This window comes from Mandrillus leucophaeus, unplaced genomic scaffold (assembly GCF_000951045.1).
Source record: "Mandrillus leucophaeus isolate KB7577 unplaced genomic scaffold, Mleu.le_1.0 Scaffold421, whole genome shotgun sequence".
NCBI classification, from domain to species: domain Eukaryota; kingdom Metazoa; phylum Chordata; class Mammalia; order Primates; family Cercopithecidae; genus Mandrillus; species Mandrillus leucophaeus.
Genome location: NW_012104488.1, coordinates 3,162,589 through 3,184,095, shown reverse-complemented (window position 1 = coordinate 3,184,095; position 21,507 = coordinate 3,162,589). Strand labels below are relative to the sequence as shown.

The 21,507-nt window shown below is 41.9% G+C and overlaps 1 protein-coding gene across 5 annotated transcripts in view; it reads right to left on the bottom strand.

The window, feature by feature from the left end:
- Positions 1-21,507, bottom strand: part of DCLK1 (doublecortin-like kinase 1) — a 369,212-nt gene that overhangs the window by 167,812 nt on the left and 179,893 nt on the right. For all 5 annotated transcript variants that reach the window (XM_011993009.1, XM_011993008.1, XM_011993012.1 and 2 more), the window contains exon 3: positions 18,476-18,575. In XM_011993009.1, coding sequence (XP_011848399.1) covers positions 18,476-18,575 — 100 coding nt within the window. The remainder of the gene's footprint in view (positions 1-18,475; positions 18,576-21,507) is intronic.

The window sequence follows — 21,507 nt, the reverse complement described above, 5'->3', positions numbered from 1 at the left end:
GACAACATGGCAAAACCTTGCCCCTCCCCCCACCCCCCAAAAAAGTCAATTGTACAGACAAGTTTTTACATTATGCTTATATCATAAAAGCACTTCTTTCAGACAGATGCAAACTTCTAAAGGGTATTCATAATTAACAATCTGGTTTTTTTGTTTTTGTTTTTGTTTTTTTGAGACGGAGTCTCGCTCTGTTGCCCAGGCTGGAGTGCAGTGGCGCGATCTCCACTCACGGCAAGCTCCGCCTCCCAGGTTCACGCCATTCTCCTGCCTCAGCCTCCTGAGTAGCTGGGACTACAGGTGCCCGCCACCATGCCCGGCTAATTTTTTGTATTTTTAGTAGAGATGGGGGTTCACTGTGTTAGCCAGGATGGTCTCGATCTCCTGACCTCGTGATCCACCCACCTCAGCCTCCCAAAGTTCTATACACTTTTTTAAAAGCTTATACTAATCTTCTAACTTCTAATGGTATTCTCGGGAAAATTCTGTTGAAAGGCTGTCAAGTGTGAAACGAACAAATGAAAAAAAGTATGAAAAACATAAATTTGGCTATGTTAACATTAAAGTTGAAGGGCAAATCTACAAAAGCAAATTTTTGTTTCTCCAGAGCTAAAAAACTCAAAAGCTTTATAACCTCAGTTCTCAGTAGTTGGGCAGTGAGCTCTGTGGTCAGATCACTGGGGTGTCCCCACTGCCATACTGTTAGGCTGTCCTCTAGTGGACAAAAAGCAATCACTGGCTCAGTTGGCCCAAGAGTGCTTTCATGACTAAACATAGAGGTTGATTTTTACCTTTCAGCAAGATGATGCTAGTTTCACCCTGCTCTGCTGGCAATGATTTGCCTTTCCTCATTCCCCTACTCTAAGCAAACATGTATGGATTCTTCTTGTCCATTTGCTGGCACTTCCTGACAGCACTGCCACTTTTCTTCAGCTTTGTCCTCTGATTATTTGACTAAGAGTGATACAAACTTAGAGAATCTCTTCCTTTCATATCTGTTTTAGGTCTTCAGGAAAAGTGAGACTCTTGATTTCACAGTGATTCAGCCTATTGAACAATGAAGATGTCACCCACACCATCTTTCTTTTTTTTTTTTTTTTACTAAAAGCTTATCTATGTGTTTATTTTCCAGAGCTGTTAAGAGAGAAAAACTTAGCTTCAGGTGTAAAGAGCCATAGAATATCAGTATCTTATTATATTTTAATCATTCAGAACACTTACAAAAATAAAAAGCTATAAGGACAGCCTATATACACACATATCAAATTATTACTCAACTTTGAAGACAGATTTTAAAATCACCTTCACATCAAATATACTGTTTTCCACAGGGATTTTCACTTCATCTGTTTTCATGAAGTAGATATTTAACTTTCCAGAACGTTTTTCTTTAAACCCAAGAATACTTGACATGCAGTAGGCTCTTAACTAGTACATGTTTGGTGTGGGAAAACAAATGGGCATATTTCAAACAGGAACAAAAATATAAGTTCCTATGCCCTGTGGACCCACACTGAAAGGAGAGTCCTCAAGTTCCCTCCTGTACTCAGGGGTATGTGTGAGTCAGTGCAAGGGACAAAACAATCTGTTGTCTTCCTCTGTAGACTTGTTAAAAAGAAATTAATTGGATTAGCCAGGCATGGTGGTGCACACTCGTAGTCCCAGCTACTCAGTGTGCTGAGGCAGGAGAATCATTTGAACCCAGAGGAGGAGGTTGTAGTGAACTGAGATCATGTCACTGCACTCCAGCTTGGTTGATAGAGCAAGACTCCATCTCAAAAAAAAAAAAAAAAAGAAAAGAAAAGAAAAGAAAAGAAATTAATTGGAACCCCATTAGACTGAGATGATTCCAGCACCTTGGCTTCCTATATAAGCAAGCTGAAATGCAACTCAGTGCGAAAGGTAAAATGAAACTTAAGCATAACCTATCAGAAACTGCCAACCAATCTGTAACCAGGGACTTTCCACTGGAATGACCTAAATAAGGCTACTGCTCCACTTTAATGAGTCAAACATTTTCTTTGCCTTGAGTCAATGTTCATCTTATAAAAGCCTCTTTCCATGTCACTCTGTTGGAGGTCAAACAGCTTTTGGTTTGGTGCTGCCCAATTCATGAATGGCTGTCTGTTTAAATAATCTCTTTAACATTTTCATTTGTTTACATTTATCTTTTAACAGTTTGTTAACCAGCTGCAGACAATCACCCAGACAAAGCTGGGCATTGAATCTGAGGCTCCCCTACCATTGTTGCCCACAAGGAAATGTGAGTGTTACCATACCTTTTCATTTCTTTTCATTTTATTAGAGTTTCTAGGCAGTTATGCTGTTGGTCTTTGGGTAGGCAGGCCTCTAGCAGCATAACTCCGTTGGGAAAAACAAAGGCCTGGAAATCAGCTCTCTGCTATTGTTTATCCTCAGGCAGAATTTGGATGCTTAAAGTTCTTAAATGGCCAGAATCAATGACTAAAATTAATAAGATGCTATCTGGCATGAATACAATTAAAGCACCATAAGGAGGTTCAAATATTCAATTAAACAAGTAGAAGCTGGCTTGACATCACCTCAGAAAGCCCTAGAGAGTTCAGCTGGCCAAAAGCTAACCATGAGCCTGCATTGTTTCACAATTGTTGAAAGAAAACGTAATCACTCCTAGGCTGTATTTGGACAAGTTTGTTGCCTCTATCAAATAAGTTTATATTCTCAATGCTCTTTGAAGCCCTCACGGAATACTATGTTCTGTTCCAGGTGCCATTTTAGGGAAGCTATTGCTGATCAATATCTAGTATTGGATATTAAGAGAAGTGTAACCAGGATAGTAGGGTAGTCTTAAAACAAATAGTTGAGGAACCTTTGTCTGGAAAAGAAGTTTTTGGGAAGTACCAGGCTATAGGCCTCAAGCATCTGAAGACTGACAGATGAAGCAGATTCCTTCACATCCAATAATTGAGCTAATATTTCTGGAGCCCTTACTACTCATGGCACCCTGATATGTACTGTGGGATATATGTTTTAATGATACACAGGACCAATCTCAAGGCACTTACAATAAAGGAAGATAAAGTACAAAGTGTCCAGGATCCTCAGTTTTAATTCCAACTCTGTTACCCACTGGGGATGTAACTGTGATAGTTAATTTCATGATGGTTAACTTGAATGGGCCACAGGGTGCCCAGATTAAACATTATTTTGGGGTGTGTCTGTGAGGATGTTTCTGGGTGAAATTAGCATTAGAATCAGTGGACTCCATAAAGTAGACTACCCTCTCCAATGTAGGTGGGCCTCATCCAATCCATGAAAGCCTGAACAGAACAAAAGGTAGATGAAGGAGAAATTCACCTTTTTCCTTCTGCCTCACTGCTTGAGCTGGAACATCTCATTTCATCTTCTCCTGCCCTTGGACTGGGACTTTCATCATTGGTTCCTCCAGTTCTCAGGTCCTTATTCTCAGACTGAACTATATCACTGGTTTTCCTGGGTCACCAGCTTATAAACCACAGGTTGTGGGACTTCTTACCCTCCATAATCACACAAGCCAATTCCTTATAAGTCTATTTTTCGTCTATCTCTGTGTGTGTATGTGTATTAGTCCATTTTCACTTTTTTTTTTTTTTTTTTTTTTTGAGACAGAGTCTCGCGCTGTGTCACCCAGGCTGGAGTGCAGTGGCGCGATCTCGGCTCACTGCAAGCTCCGCCTCCCAGGTTCACGCCATTCTCCTGCCTCAGCCTCCGAGTAGCTGGGACTACAGGCGCCCGCCACCTCGCCTGGCTAGTTTTTTGTATTTTTAGTAGAGACGGGGTTTCACCATGTTAGCCAGGATGGTCTCGATCTCCTGACCTCGTGATCCACCGGCCTCGGCCTCCCAAAGTGCTGGGATTACAGGCTTGAGCCACCGCGCCCGGCCCATTTTCACATTGTTGATAAAGATATATGTGAGACTGGGAAATTTACAAAAGAAAGCGGTTTAATTGGACTTACAGTTCCACATGGTTGGGGAAGCCTCACAATCATGGCAGAAGGCAACGAGGAGCACGTAATGTCTTATATGGCTGGCAGCAGGCAAAGAGAGAGTGAGGAAGATGCAAAAGTGGAAACCCCCAATAAAACCATCAGATCTCATGAAACTTATTCACTATCATGAGAAGAGTATGCGGCAAACCTCCTCCATGACTCAATTATCAACTGCCAGGTCCCTCCCACAACATGTGGGAATTATAGGAGTACAATTCAAGATGAGATTTGGGTGGGGACACAGGGCCAAACCATATCATTCCACCCTTGGCCCCTGCCGAATCTCATGTCCTCACATTTCAAAACCCGTCATGCCTTCCCAACAGTCCCCCAAAGTCTTAACTCATTTCATCCTTAACTCAAAAGTCCACAGTCCAAAGTCTCATCTGAGACAAGGCAAGTCCCTTCTGCCTATGAGCCTGTAAAATCAAAAGCAAGCTAGTTACTTCCTAGATACAATGGGGGTACAGACATTGGGTAAATACAACCATTCCAAATCAGAGAAATTGGCCAAATCGAAGGGGCTAGAGGGCTCAAGTAAGTCCAAAATTCAGTGGGACAGTCAAATCTTAAAGCTCCAAAATGATCTCCTTTGACTTCATGTCTCACATCCGGGTCATGCTGATGCAAGAGGTGGGTTCTCATGGTTTTAGGCAGCTCCTCCCCTGTGGCTTTGCAAGGTACAGCCTCCCTCCCAGCTGCTTTCATGGACTAGCATTGAGTGTCTGCAGCTTTTCCAGGTGCACAGTGCAAGCTGTCAGCAGATCTATCATTCTGGGGCCTGGAGGATAGTCCTTCTTACAGCTCCACTAGGCAGTGCCACAGTAAGGACTCTGTGTGAGAGCCCTGACCCCACATTTCCCTTCTGCATTGCCCTAGCAGAGGTTCTGCATGAGAGCCCTGTCCCTGCAGTAAACTTCTGCCTGGGCACCCAGGCATTTCCATATATCCTCTGACATCTAGGCAGAAGTTCCCAAACCCCAGTTCTTGACTTATGTGTACCCACAGGCTCAACACCATGTGGAAGCTGCCAAGGCTTGGGGCTTGCACCATCTGAATCCACGGCCTGAGCTCTACATTAACCCCTTTCAGCCATGGCTAGAGTGGCTGGGACGCAGGGCACCAAGTCCCTAGGCTGCACACAGCTCAGGGATCCTGGGCCTGGCCCATAAAACCCCTTTTTCCTCCTAGGCCTCTAGGCTTGTGATGGGAGGGGCTGCTGTAAAGACCTCTGACATGCCCTGGAGACATTTTCCCCATTGTCTTGGGGATTAAAATTTGGCTCCTCTTTACTTATGCAAATTTCTGCAGCTGGCTTGAATTTCTCCTCAGAAAATGATATTTCCTTTTCTATCACATTGTCAGGCTGCAAATTTTTCAAACTTTTATGCTCTATTTCCCTTTTAAATGCTTTTAACAGTGTCTAAGTCACCTCTTGAATGCTTTGCTGCTTAGAAATTTCTTCCACCAGATACCCTAAATCATCTCTCTCAAGTTCAAAGTTCTGTAAATCTCTAGGTCAGGGGCAAAATGCTGTCAGTCTCCACTAAAACATAACAAGAGTCAGCTTTGCTCCAGTTCCTAAAAAGTTCCCAATCTACATCTGAGACCTCCTCAACCTGGAACTTATTGTCTATATCGCTATCACCAAACTTTCCCACATTTTCCTGTCTTCTGAGCACACCAAACTGTTCCAATCTCTGCTTGTTACCCAGTTTCAAAGTTGCTTCCATATTTTTGGGTATCTTCTCAGCAGCGCCTCACTCTACTGGTACCAATTTACTGTATTAGTCTGTTTTCATGCTGCTGACGAAGATATACCCGAGACTGGGCAATTTACAAAAGAAAGAGGTTTAATTGGACTTACAGTTCCATGTGGCTGGGGAAGCGTCACAATGACGGCAGAAGGCAAGGAGGAGCAAGTAATATCTTACATGGAAGGCAGCAGGCAAAGAGAGAGTGAAGAAGACACGAAAGCAGAAACCCCTGGTGAAAATATCAGATCTCATGAGACTTATTCACTACCATGACAGCAGTATCAGGGAAACTGCCCCCATGATTCAATTATGTCCCACCGGGTCCCTCCCACAACACGTGGGAATTATGGGAATGCAATTCAAGATGAGATTTGGTTCAGGGCACAGAACCAAACCATATCAGTATGTCTGTGTGTGTCTCTGTGTGTATATGCGTGTGTATGTGTGTGTATCCTATTGGTTCTGTTTCTGTTGAGAATCCTGATTAATACAGCGACCTTGGACAGTTTCTCAACTTCTCCTAACATGGCTTTCATTATTTGTAAAGCAACACTGCAGAGGTTTCCTGATAATTAAACGTGATTATTACTCATAAGCTAGATGCATTAAAAAAAATCCCAGAACACACAGCAGAATGAACAACAATGGTATAATAAAGAGCAAAGAGTTGGAAAAAGAATGAGAAATTAGTAACTGATTGAAACCAAGTAGCTGGAAAAAGGCTTTACAAGGATGGTGATGTTTGACTTGAACCTCAGAGGACAAGATGGAGTTTGGTGGATGAGGAAGGAGAAGAGGAAAAAGAGCATTCAACATTAATGAGACAACATGAGTAAAAGCAGCTATTTTGAAAATAAATAGCTTTTGGGAGACCAACAAATAATACTGTGGTTGGAGGGCAGAGGAGGAATAAAGGGTGAGAATAGCTAGAAAGATATAACGCAGTCAGATTACAACTGCCCTAGAATAGCATGCCAAGGAGTCTGTAGGCAGTGGAGGGCTAGGTAAGTGAATTCAGGAGGATCAATCTGTGTTCAAATATGGTGTGAAAATGAAAAACTGCAACTAGGATAGAAAATTCAAGCATCTTCATGAGTCTAAGTGGGAGATGATGAGGAACCGACCTAAGATAATGGCAGTAGCATTGGAAAGGAGGGGGACAGATGGGCTATGGGGAGTAAAAGTGAGGAGTGAGTAAAAGATGACTTCATGTTTTGCAACCTTGGTGTTGAGAATGCTGATGCCATGAGCTCATCCAGGAAACACAGAACAAGAAATGAAGCTGAACAGGTAGATGATGAGTTCAGTTGTGGGATGTGTTGAATTTCAGGTGGCTGTGGAATAGTCATAGGGAAGTTCATAAGAGAAAGTTGGAAATGTGGTTCTGGAGCTCCTGAGAGGAGTCAGGGTTAGAGATGTATATCTCAAAGGAGGTACATTTAAAGATTAAGGATGTATTGTCAAACAAAAACAAACTTGGGTTTGACCTCTGCCTTTAATACTAGCTGTGCGGCCTTGAACAAATTATTTATCATCTCCAAGCCTTAATTTCCTTAATTGTAAATTTGGGAAAATTATACATACTTCAAAGGCTTTGCTTATTGCATACCATCTGGTTGCCATTTGTCACCATCACTGTCTACCAGAACCATCATTGCTGAAGCCATTAAAGTAGATGAACTTGGCTAGGAATAGAGAGTAATTAAGTTTTAAAAAATGAATGAATCTTAGGGAACAATTATTAAGGGATATATGACTGAAAAGCAAACCTGAAAGGAGCTTAAGAATATTCAAAGGGGGACAGGCAGACCATCAAGACGGCAAGACACTACGAAGGGTCAAGGGGCGAGAATTTCAAGGAGGGAATCATCAAAAATGTCAAATGCTACAAAGAAGCCAAGGAGGATAAAGAAGAAAAGAAAAAGATAGAACATTGAATATAGTGCTTTGAAGATTATCCTTGCTTAGTGGAACTACTACATATGTTAGGCATAGAAGCCAGTTGCAAAGGTAATAGGATTGAAAACAAAAATTTCACCCAGACTCCAAGGAGATGTGTATCAGATACCAAAGTGAATTGTGAGACAGATCCTATTCCAGAAATTTCAAAGCAGATATAAACAGTTCTAGACCTTAGTCTTCTTACCCACATTGAGGATATAAAAGGCTTAAGTTACTGGAGAGAAAGCAGATCTATGAGAAGGATTCCTTAAGAGACAGCCTTGCTGTGAATTCCATCATTCCAAAACAGGGGTGATGCTCTCCTTCACCTCAATAGGGGTTTCACTGGAAGATCGTAAGTGTTTGATCAGTGTCCTCTGTGGACAGAGGGAAATGACAGACTAGTATTCATGTGTCTGACTTTCACCCAAGAGCCTCTGGCAGAAAACTGAAGGAGGCTTGTTGTTCTGGGTGGCCTGTTGTTGGAGGTAAAGGATGCATGAGTGTTCTGATGGATTTGAGGGCACAACTTGGCGTGGAACTAATTTAAATTCTTCCCAAGAGGAGCATCTGAGGCCAATAGGGAGGGCTTTGGAAAACCGGGACTGAGAGAGATTCAGCCAAAGCTGGAAGAAATTGAATCACCCACATCAATAAAGAAGAGCAGAATGTTCCCAGTGAGAGTCCCTGAAGAATCCATTAAAACACCCCAAAGAAAAGTTAGCTTTAAATCACAGTTCCTGGCTGAGAGAGTTTGAAGCCACCCTACAACAGAATAGTCAAGTAAGGACTTTCCACCTCTCCTTTCTCATCACCCTGCCCCATCCACCTCATCCCTATTCCAATCCTGGAGAGATCAAAACAGTGGGGAGGAGAGAGCGGGCAGGAGAGAAGTCATCAACCCTCCCCTTGTCCTGCAGAGTAGGGGACTCACCACATGCTACATTGGGCTCTAGCTAGGTGTAGAAACAGAACTCCAATTTTGAATGACTGTCATGTGGAACTAGATACTTTCACTTCGGAATGATGATGGCAGTTTGCATCTAGTAGAGTCCACAAGACTTTCTGACTATCTTAGGAGGCACCAGAAAAATATTGGGATTCCTGAGGTGCCATCCAGTGCCAAGAAAGGAACTTCCAGCCTTACATAAACCTAAATGGATAGAGGAAGACAGATTTTTTTTAAAAAACTGATAAAACCCCCTAATTCTTGTGTGTTCCATGTACCAGTTACCCAATGGTATAACAAATGATCAGGTTGAAGAAGTGGAGGCTTCAAGGACAGTTATTATTTATTATTATTTTTTAGCAGTTTGGCAGAGAAAGAAAGGCAAAGTGGTTTGATGAGATGACGGAGATGACTGGAGGCTCTTTTAGGATAGGAGGAACCTGGGCCTAGCTGTGGACTGAAACAAAAGAGACTATAGATAGGGTAAAACAACAAATCCACAAAACAGTAGGAACAGAATACTGACAAGGCAAGGTCACAGAGAGAAACAGAAGACAAAGACAGGGACCATCATTGATTTTAGAAGAGAAAGGAGACTTCATTTTTTGGAAAGTTGAGGAAAGCAGGAGAGAAGATGAGGAAAGATATAGGTCATTTTGGTCTAGAAGAAAAAGAAACAAGAGTTTACAGTGAGTGATTTTGACCATGAGGGAAGGGATAGGAGGGAAGCTCCCCTTAGAATGAGGGCAGTGGGTGGTATTTGTTACTCTGGAGACCAGAACTAGGAGGACTATGTGCAAGCTGGGGAGACATTAATTTGGGCTCAATAACTTGTTAAAAATGAGCACTAGGCCGGGCACGGTGTCTCACACCTGTAATCCCAGCACTTTGGGAGGCTGAAGCAGGTGGATCATGAGGTGAGGAGATGGAGACCATCCTGGGTAACATGGTGAAACCCTGTCTCTACTAAAAATTCAAAAAATTAGCCAGGCATGATGGCACGTGCCTGTAGTCCCAGCCACTGGGGAGGCCGAGGTAGGAGAATCGCTTGAACCCGGGAGGCAGAGGTTTCAGTGAGCCGAGATCGCGCCACTGCACTCCACCAGCCTGGGTGACAGAGTGAGACTCTGTCTCAAAAAAAAAAAAAAAAAAAAAGCACTAGTGGACAGTGGAATTGGCCTTCTTCTAAATTTGCACCCCACCATCAACAAAGGGTTCCAGCTGGGGATGGAGGAACAACTGTTGGATGCTGTGGAGAGGGTTTCTGCATCAAAGGGGAGGGGAAGCTGATGACCTCCAAGACCTTTAGTGTCCAGGATTCACATACAATGCTATATTTTGTAGGGTTTTCCATATCAAAAATTCATATGTCACTGTTACTGAATACAATAAAAAGGAAGGCCCATGAGGAGCGGAAGAGAAAATGTAAAGGAAAGATTGCAGATGTTATACAATGCCTTGATTTTCTAAGTAGGAAATTATCTATTTGTAGCGAAGGAACTAGCTTGAGCTTGAGTTAGAGTCTGCCGCCAAGGTACAGTACTCTGTATGTATCCATAGTTTGGCTGTTGATTAAATTGGAACAATCACTATGTTCTGGGACATTTCATATTTATGCACGAGCTAAAAGGTAGCTATGGTCAGGAAAGTCTCCAGAACCCCCTGCGACCTTTCCACTGCTTGGAGGCAAATAGGAACTTGCTGACGAGAGCAAAGCAGGTTAGCAAATGTGTCCTGTATGAGCAAAGCACGTTAGCCAATGTGCCCCGTATTCAGAACACAAAACAGACAACAGCTCCCAAACCCTCTATTTCAGACATCAAGCTGAATTCTACAAATCAATGCAATCAGGAATGATCATATCAGATTTTATATCCTTTTCTCATAAGACAATGAAGAGCCACAAAAACTTAGAATTATTCAACAAGATAGCTATAGTAGTTTTTCCGTTGTTTGACTTTTTTGTTTGTTTGTTTGTTTTCTGAGACAGAGTCTCGCTCTTTCACCCAGGCAGGAGGGCAGTGGCACAGTCTCAGCTCACTGCAGCCTCAACCTCTGAGGCCCAAGCGATCCTCCCACCTCAGCCTGCCAAGTAGCTGGGACTATAGGTTTGCTCCACCATGCCCAGCCAATTTTTTGTAGGGATGGGGTTTCACCATGTTGCCCAGGGTGGTCTTGAACTCCTGAGCTCAAATGATCCACCTGCCTCAGCTCCCAAACTGCTGGGATCACAGGCATGAGCCACTATGTCTGGCCCTATACTGTTTCTTTAAAATAAAAACTGTACATTCCTAGAATTAACATCTATTGAAATGATAAAATATTCTAGCACCAACAAGTACCATCCATCTCAAAGAAATCTACTCACAGATGCAATGTAAACTGGCCTTATAATCCAATTACAATTTAGATTTACAAAGAGTTGTCTGTCTACTGTGAATCAATAGTCATTTTACCACAGTATTTTTCCTAAGAGATAAAAGCCACTAGAATAATATGCAATATTTAATATTCTGGGTCAAAGTTCAGTACCTAAGATCCTCTGACATCTTTACACATAAACAATATTAAAAGTCAGTATGGACCAGCCTGGCCAACATGGCAATACCCCGTATCTACTAAAAATATAAAAACTAGTCAGGCATGGTGGTGTGCACCTGCAGTCCCAGTTACTTGGGAGGCTGAGGCAGGAGAATTGCTTGAACCTGGGAGGTGGAGCTTGCAGCGAGCCGAGATCACACCACTGCACTCCAGCCTGGGTGACACAGCTAGACTCCATCTCAAAAAAAAAAAAAAAAAGGTCAGTTGAAGGGTCACATCTGATCGAAGTGTTACTGCCTGCAGGTACTTGAGCTTAGCACACTGCCCGGTACACAGTAAGCTAGCTTATTGAATAAATAACTGCATGAGTGAAAGAATGGATGGATTTTGTTAGCAGTGACTCAAAAACTAGTTTGTGAGGAGGAGTGGTCTTTGGCCTGACTGTGAGCATCTTCCAGTGTTCCCATTAACCTTCTGGTTTCCTAGCATCGCCAGCCTCAGGACAAAGCAGCAGAGCCATCGGGTCTCTTTAACTCAAATCAACGTGGGCATGGAAAGAGGGAAGCATTTACCAAGGGCTGGGACTCTTGAGCACTGCCACTTTTAGAAGTCTGATTGGTTCTTCTACATGTGGTTTAGTTTAATCTTCCAGAGATTCCCTCCAGAGAAGAGTGGGTATCTTCAAAGGAGCCTTAATTCCCTCTCACCTCCACCACAGCAACAAAAGTTAAGAGTGGAAGAAAGCAGTAGTAATCGCTTTCTGGTTCCAAAGAGCACCAAAAGCAGAGCTTGATGTCATCTGCCTCCAATTAAGCCCCGCAAATGAAGCTACATGGCTGAGTCCAGCTGCAATCCACTAGGAGGTATATTTCAGCTGAGGTGTCATTCCCCAGCATCATTCACTGGGTAATAAGGAACACAGTTTCGAATGTGCTTTGACATTTATTGTCTCATTTGAGGTCCATTACAACTCAGGAAAAAAAAAAAAGTGTTTCAGGGAATAGGAAGCAGGCTTGGAGATGTAGAGACCACACAGAAAGTAGGACACAGAGCCTGGATGAGACTGTGTCTTCCAAACACAATCCCACTATTCCAATACTGTTCCTACTATTCTATTAGGTTGGTGAAAAAGTAATCATATATATATATATATATATATATATTTTTGCCATTACTTTCAGAAGCCATGATTACTTTTGCACCAACCTAATAGGTTCTAGCCCTATTTTCTTATCACCCAGAATTAGGGAAAGCAATCAGAACCCCCTGGTGAATGGTGCCTGATGCAGCTTCTGTCTTATTCGGGACATGAGTCCCAGGAAAATGGTTAGGATAGAATATTTCTAGAAATATTTACCAAGCAGATCTTGGATACCCAACACCATGGAGATCCATAAGAGAAGCTGAGGAAATGTCCATTCTAGAATCACATACCCAGGAAGAACACTGGACTACAGGCACATGTGTCTGGCGCAGGGAGAAGCAGAACTGGTATTTCCTGGAGATCGGTCACTACACATGCACACACGTGCACGGGCATACACACATGCACACACACACGCACACGCACACTGTGTCTCAAAAGTCTTCCTGCAGTTTTGAGCTTTAATGACTTCAGAATTATAAACACTATAAACGTACAAAAATCTGAAAGCTTATTTACATTTCTTCCATAGTTACTTAGTTTTAGGAATACTAAATACATTTTTTAATTTTAATGTTTTGTTTCAATTCACATTTACCACCTTCAATCAGAGGGGCAAAAACATTTTACAGTATAGTATATGATACCCCTACAATCCACACACAAATGACCCATATCACATAACATCTCATACTAAGCCTGTAGTCAAGTAAAAGTAAATTTCACACGTGCTGCTGTGGAAACGACATCACTACTAAGTCATCTTGTAAGGCTGGCATTTTTCTTTCTTTCACACCCTAGAGCTCTTCTTTTTGTTTATACAAATTCAATTTTATCTTGTTAGATACAATCCACCCTGTTAGAACCTTTTCGGATCCTCATTCTACCTTTAACCACATCAGCTCTCCTCCCTGATGGTTCAAATCCACACAGCTTTAATGTTCTCTAAAGGACACTTTTTTTTTTTTTTTTTTTGAGACAGTCTTGCAGTCTTGCTCTGTTGCCTAGGCTGAAGTGCAGTGATGTGATCTCGGCTCACTGCAACCTCCACCTACCAGGTTCAAGTGATTTTCCTGCCTCGGCCTCTCGAGTAGCTGGGACTACAGGTGTGTGCCACCACACCCAGCTACTTTTTTGTATTTTTAGTGGAGATGGGGTTTCACTGTGTTAGCCAGGATGGTCTTGATCTCCTGACCTCGTGATTCTCCTGACCTCGTGATCCACCCGCCTTGGCCTCCCAAAGTGCTGGGATTACAGGCATGAGCCACTGCGCCTGACCTCAAAAGGACACTTCTAACCATGCTAAACCATATCAAGTCCAAAGCAGATTCTTGTGGCGTGAAACCTGTTCACTCTCAGCAAACAAACAAATCCCTTCCTTCAGGGGCCTGATGGGACAATCCTAATAGAGACCTCCTCCGGCACATTGGACATCGGCCTATAAATCAGTACCTTTTGGACAGAGAAGATAAATCAATTGAAAATACAACCACCTATACCATTTACTATATATTTTCATCTTAGTCCAAGGGATTTCAAGAAGGGCTCTGTCAAATGCACTGCTGAAATCTCAGACTGTCTGACAGCACTCCTCTGATCCACGAGGTGAGGAACCCTAACTGTGAAGGGTCAGATGAGGGGCAGCCGCAGCTCTGTTTTTGATGTACTCTACTAACAAATATAATGCTATTACTGTAAATATCTAAGGACAGATCCAAAAAAATATGATAAACATTAGTTTACTTGTAATCCAAGTTCAAATAAAATTCGAACAGCTTCCACCAATGTCTTTTTTAGGTTGAATTTTGTTCCCCAAAAAGATATGTTCCAGTCCGAATCCTGGTACCTTTGAATGAATCTTATTTGGAAATAGAGTCTTTGTAGATGTTACCAAGCTAAGATGAGGTCATACTGAGTGTGAGTGGCTCCTAATCCAATAACTGGTGTCCTTATGAGAAGAGGGAAATTCTACCGAAATGCAGGGGAGAAGGTTACATGAAGATGGAGGTGAAGATTGGAGTGATGATGCTGCCACAAGTCAAGGACTGCTGGAAGCCATCAGAAACTTGGAAGAAATGAGGAAGGATTCTTCCCTAGAGCCTTCAGAGGGAGCACAGCCCTGCCAGTACCTTGATTTTGGACTTCTTGTCTTCAGAACTGTGAGCCAACACATTTCTGTTGTTTTAAGTCACCCAGTTTGTGATACTTTGTTACAGCAGCCCTAGGAAATTAATTCAACATCTAAGCAAAACAATGGACTTTGAAGGTAATGCCGATTAACATCAGAATCAAGAGCACTTAGGAACTGATTGATAAAAAACCAGAAAGATCTGAGAGAAGCTGAAAGAGGATGACAGATATCTGGACTCCCGAGCAGGCGGCAGTCCTGCCCACGGTGAGGCTCCAGATGGCAGTGGAGTGAATGGGTGAAGGAACTAGCCAAGCAGAGTCGAGGCACTGGCTTTGAGGCTGGGGGGTTGGACAACAATTGACATCCAGCATCAGGCTCATCCCCAAGGAGTTCACTGTCTCTCCCAAGCATGGGGTGATGATCCTTTCTCAACAAAACCCTATCACTTTTAAATGGCAACAGATCACAAATTCATCCATTTGTCATCAACACAGAAGCAAAACCATGTTGAGCTTCCTGTCTCCAATGTGACATTTTCCCTGCCTCTGTTTCATCATTCTAAATTAGACAACAAGGGAAGGATCTGCTGGCCTCTCTGCTTGTCTCTATCTATAGTGCTCTAGCCACCATCTCCAAGGTGCTAAGATTCTACTGATTGATGACGATATCGCTAAAATGGTTACATTGTGAACCAGAACAAGGAAGGTGTTATTTTCCGAAAGTGCAAACTTAGGAGTGGAAGGAGGCTCCCTGGCAGTTTCCTATATTAATCTGGCTCCAATGTGGCCCCATGAAATATTCATCTACAATGGCAAATCTCCTCCCAGGATGGACCTTAAGAGACATCCTTAGGAGATTTCCTAGCAGTAATTAGAGGGATGTATTATTGCTAAATCCTGAACTCACTGGGAGCCGGGTAAATCTGGAAAGTTAAAATAAAAGTGCCGCCTTGTGGCAAAAGGCCCACTTCTTGGCACCTTAAATGAAGCACAGCCCTGCACAGGGTGAGAGTAGTAATTCTGAAGAGGCCTGTACCCACTGCTGACACCCCTTTAAGGAAACTACTACGGAAAAGGCCAAATGAAGCATCGATGTGCAAATACCATTTAGCAAGTACAGATAAGCTGGGTTAAATCATGCTCGGAGCACTTAAAAAAAGATTCAAATGTTAATACATCAGCACTAGAACATGCTGTACAAGCAACAGGAAAATTGCAGTTGTCAACGTGTGAATTTAGTCTTGGGGTAAGTTCATCCAAGGAAGTAAAATCTCAATTTAGATCGTTTCTCTATTTGAGCCCCCTTCCTTCCATATCCACGTGTTTCTTTTGGAATGGGGGAGGACATCGTTACTCAGCAAATGTATTTCACACCAAGAAAGGGTTAGGACATTATTCATCCAGGGAAGGGATGTGAAGTTCTCAGCTAATTAGTGTGAAGTGGTCCTTCACAAGGTCAAACCACAAAAGATGGAGAAGGTGCCCTGGGATGTGTGTGTGTGTGTTTGCATGTAAGCCCTTGTGTGCATATCTCTGTATATCTGTGTGCATTCTTTTTTATTCTTTTATTATTTATTTATTTATTTATTTATTTGAGACAGAGTTTTACTCTTGTTGCCCAGGCTGGAGTGCAATGATGGGATCTCACCTCACCACAACCTCTACCTCTCAGGCTCAAGCCATTCTCCTGCCTCAGCCTCCTGAGTAGCTGGGATTACAAGCATGTGCCACCATGCCTGGCTAATTTTGTATTTTTAGTAGAGATGGGGTTTCTCCATGTTGGTCAGGCTGGTCTCGAACTCCCAACCTCAGGTGATCCGCCCTCCTCAGCCCCCCAAAGTCCTGGGTTTACAGGTGTGAGCCACCACGCCCGGCCTGTGTGCATTCTTTTTAATGAGAAATAATTCTAAGGGGCAAAGAGCAAGAGGAAAGGGGTAGTGCGCCTACTGTATTACAGAATTTCTGGCATTTCCCTGTTGTACTTCTCAGAAAGTCTACCTGCTCATCATAGCAGGTGCACGGGAGTAGCTGCGGCATCGTGGGTGGAGAGCCCATTGGCTGTTGCGAAGGGAAGCCCAGCTGTGTGAGCTCACCCAGCCCAGCCAGCAGGGAGAAGGGGCCCCAAGTCCATCTGGGGCCTAGATAGAGACCCCAGAGCTTGGAAGATATGGCCAACTCTGCTTGCTGGTTTGAAAAAGAGATGTAGTCCAGGTCGAGTTTGACAGGCTGTTTTCTATATCAAAGCAACAAACAGGCTTTCATTTCAGAACGCATCTGGTCTCCTAAACCATTCTATCACAAGCAGCTATTTTCTTTAAATGGAAAGTCAGGGCAGTTTATTTTTCTCAAAACCGTGCTGTCAACTCTTCTGTCTGACTCTTGACTTTCACCTGTTCTACACAATGGCAAAGCTGTTCTTAAAACGGTGGTGTGGGGGAGACCTTCCCTGAGGACACTATACTTGTGATATATTTACAAAAATCTGTGCCTCAAAGGGCACGTAGATCAGAAATAAAGATGGAATGTATTTGAGTCAACTTATTTAGAGAAAAAGGGATGCCAAACCACTCTTCCAGTTTTGGTCCTTGAACCAAAATAAATCTCTTCAAATGACACATCTATTTACATTCTTAATGGGCATTTGAAGTTTTCATGAGAAAGGGGCAATTTTAAAAATCCTTATCCCTCCCTACACACTCTAAGTCATTTTTTTTGTGGGGGACAGGGTCTTGATCTATCACCCAGGCCTAGTACAATGGCACAATCAGGGTTCACTGCACCTTTGACCTCCCTGGGCTTAGATGATCCGTCCACCTCAGTCTCCCAAGCAGCTAGGACTGCAGGTGTGCACCACCATGCCCTGCTAACTTTTGTAGAGACAGGGTTTCGCCATGTTGCCCAGGCTAGTCTCAAACTCCTGAGCTCAAGTGATCTCCCCACCTCGGCCTCCCAAAGTGCTGGGATTACAAGTGTGAGCCACCACACCCATCCTTTAAGTCATTTTTAAATTAAAGAACTGTAGTTCCTAAGTGCATACAGCTGATAATATGTATATATGCGTGTAACATAGATGCTGTGCATTAACACACATCTGCAGTGTCGGGGTGAGACCACTACATCACATCACTTTCCCATTATTGTTAGTGCTCAAGTGTTGCTCAGCCACTATTTCAAAAGCTCACTGATTTGTTTTTCTGTATTCATCTAAGCAAATAATTTATTATCACTTCAAAAAGCATTTCCAACTAGGCAGAATCTGGTGTCAGTAAATATGCAATGCTCCTCTAATTAAATTAGAGTAATATTATCAAGGAAGGGGTACAATAATCTTTGGTACAATAATCTTACCTGTGATAGTGCTAAGATTCTCAGATGGTTAATGGTATCAAAAATATCATTCTTAAAGTCACAACCTTTCATATTCATTTCCTAAGACATGTTTTTCCCTCTTTACAACCATCCCCTCTTTATCAGTTACAGAGTAGCACATTTAGTTTGTTAACGGAAGGAAGCTAACTTCTCTTTTCTGATATCTCACAGATGCTAATGACACATGAATGCTACAGTATTTAAAGGAAAAAGGGAAAGCAAGCCACTTGCCTGGTTAGGAATTAAAGGAAGCTACCTGAAAGCTGAGCCTAGAAACATCTTAAATGATTTTATGATGACAAATCCCTCAGCTAAAAATTGTGGAAAAAATACATAATTAAAAATGTAGAAATCCACACCATCATCTTCTACGTAACATCAACTTAATTATTAAGTGGTTATAAATTAGCCATTAGTTACTTATTCTTCTAAATGATTTAACTTTTCCAATTCTCATTTCATCTGTTTTCCATATTTAAAAAAAAATCAAAGAAATTCAAGATATGGAAAAGACACGCTGGGTGAGGATCTGAAACTGATTTGGTAGCTTTGGAGTTGACATAATCTTGGCCTGGTGCAGCTCATTTTTGAAAGCTGCCTCAAATTTCCCCTGGTTTTGAACTTTTTTTTTTCCTTACCACTTTCATCTAGCAAGAAATCATCCTGGTAACGGAACTTCTCCGGTCCACATGCAATAAAAATGTCATCATCACCAAAAAAGTCCTGAAGGCACATCACCTACAAGAGAAAAGCATGGCACTCAGCAAGGGTGGTAGAACAGCAATTACAACAACGCAACCCCACGAGCAGACATCTGCATAAAGCCCCTTCCCACCTAATGGAATCAACAGGGCAGCTTCTACAGAGGAATTTCAAAAGAGGGGTTCGAGCATCTGTTACTAGTAAGAAACATGTTCCATTTCAGTTCTGCAGGCAAACAGGATAAGGAAAATAGAACCCGTAACTGTCACATTTATTACTTGATATATCAATAGGCTCTGAGGTAAGAGCCCTTTGTTTCCATATTAGTGTAGGTGCAGTGCCCCTTTCCTCTTCGGAATGTAATCCTCTTTGATAGCAACACAAGTCAGCATATGGTTTTAACAACAAATATGTTTAGTAATTGATGCCATCATAATCACTGAAGAAAAATATTTCTCTCATCATATGAACATAATCACCTCCTTTAAACCCATTCCACCTCTAGTTGAAAGAAAAATGAAACTCTTTTAAAAATAATAATAAATAAATGAAGCTATTGCTTAGGGTTAGAGAGATTACGGTAAGTGTATGCCCACACCCAAGCTCTGCCAAACTCTAAAACTCTCAGGCCACTCATTTCTTCTCGTCATGCAAAAGGCAAGTTTTAAGGCAACCTTTTGATATTTACTCGACTTACTCTCCAATGAGAGCTTTAAGAAAGCTAAATGTCATTTTTGCAAGTAAATGTGATCAAAATGAATAATTTTCAAGCATCTTGCTCTCTGTCTTTGGATAGGCTATGTAATATTTTATTCACATTGTGTGCCATGCCAACACTAGGAACACTGCTGATTTCTAACTATTTTCAATTTCCTTTGACCACTTGGGCAAATCGTAAGATGGCTAGTTGCAGGCACCCATTCAGAGCTGTATGAAATAGAGGTTGTAATAGCATTTTCCCCTGGATATTTGAGGACCAGAGACAAGCCGCTCTGGAGTGCTCGTGGGCACCTCTCAAGTTCTGCTTTTTTGTCAGTCCCTGGGAATGCTACTCTGACACATCACATGTGCTATAAGACATAGAATAGTAAGTTGAGATAACATAGCATTATTTAGAGTTCCCAAATGCAATGATGTGTGGGCTTTAGACTGTCTTTCCAAATAATGTCTCATTTCTAAATAATCACTTGGCTGAAGTTTTAAAAATTGAATTTCTATAACAGTTTGATAATCAACATTAAACAAGAATGAGGTATTATCCATGGTTGTCAGTGTTTAGTCTACCCATGAAAGCTTAAAAACACAGGGGATTTAAGAGGGATGCTGTAATCACTGAGGAAGATAAACTGAAGGGCTTCAAGAGTGATGTCAGAAGCTCTGATATTCTATTTGGTTTAAAAGCAGACCATTTGAATTCAGAACCCACCCTCCATTTCACTCCTTTCTCTGACTCCAACCCAATCCTGTTCATCTTTACCTTCATGACACCATAGCTTCTTCTAGCATCATCTCAATCAACGCTCACCCCCGTGGCCATTTTCATTTTACATTTCATTTACAGAAAGTATTTACTGAACGCCTACCATGTGCCAATCAGCATCTGGCAGAAATGAAAAAGTCATGATCTCCGCCCAAATGTGAACAATGAACCCAAAAGAGCAGTATCTCCTAAAGTGTGGATGGTTAATACGTTTTGTGCAAAAGAGAGTTCTAAAGCCAAATAGATTTGGAAAATATTTGTTTCCAAATTCTCAAAACCCTTAATGTTCTAATATACATCATGACGTCAAAGAAGAGATAGAAAAATCCAGTATTTCCCAAACTTATTTGATTCCAGAACTTTTTTCTCACACAGCATCATGAAGACAGATAGTGTTCCTCAGAGTTCCCTTTAGAAGTGGCCGACAGCCATAGGTGAAAAGATCTCTGGGAACACAGGAAAGAAAGGAGTTACCCACTCTGCTCCTAGGCGGCCATGCTTCTGCAGCTGATAAATATTTCACTGCCAACTAATTTACTCACTCAAACATTTATGATGGGCCTACTCTACATCAAACATTCTGATGATGTATCTCTGATAGATGAAAAATATTGTTTTTGAAAGGAAACACATTCTCACTCCCACCATTTGCATTTGAGAACATCTGATTGCTAACTACATCCTACTCATCGGTGTCTTCATGTTTCATGTCACTTCTATGTGGACAAATAACTATCATCAAAACTACAACAGGTTTTAAGCAGGTTGCTAGCCAATGCTCTTCCATCAGTTTACTGATGACCATTCTCCAAGTCTGAGACTTAAAGAACGGAACAAACAATGATCCATCTTGGGCAGGTTTTTCTTTTTTTTGGCAAGCGGGAAATGAAACGTGATGAAATTTTGATGTTCTTTCCAACACCGAGACTCCAAGAATATAAAAGGAATGCAATGATTGTTAGAGAAAAGTAACTGTCATCACCCAGCACAAAAAGGCAGGGGCAAGTCACCTCAGTGCCAAGCAGCATGCATTCATTTACCTCTCACCAAACAGTCACTGAAATGAGAGAATTTGTTGAACTAGCAGAAACTCTGATGTTTTCTGTGCTTTCTGTTCAACATCATGTAACCACTTCCCTGCTCACAACTTCCCAATGGAAAAGGTAGGTATGGTCAGTAGATCAAATTCAACTTTATAAAACTGCTCCTTGTTAGAAGTCTTCTTAAATAGTTGATAGCAAAGGAGACTTAAACACAAGGTTATAATAAAGATGAATTTAGGATAATCTGTGCACTTCAGTGCGCTTCAATTATCCATGCACTCACGCTCTATCACTGATACAGAGGTAGCTATACTGTATTCCAACTAGCAAGAAAGAATAACAGAGGGAGATTTATAACCCACTTCCCTAGACAAATGTACATTGAGAATTTTCCTTGAGGCATTACTGTACATTCTGATATTAAGGAATTATAAAAAGGTAGAGG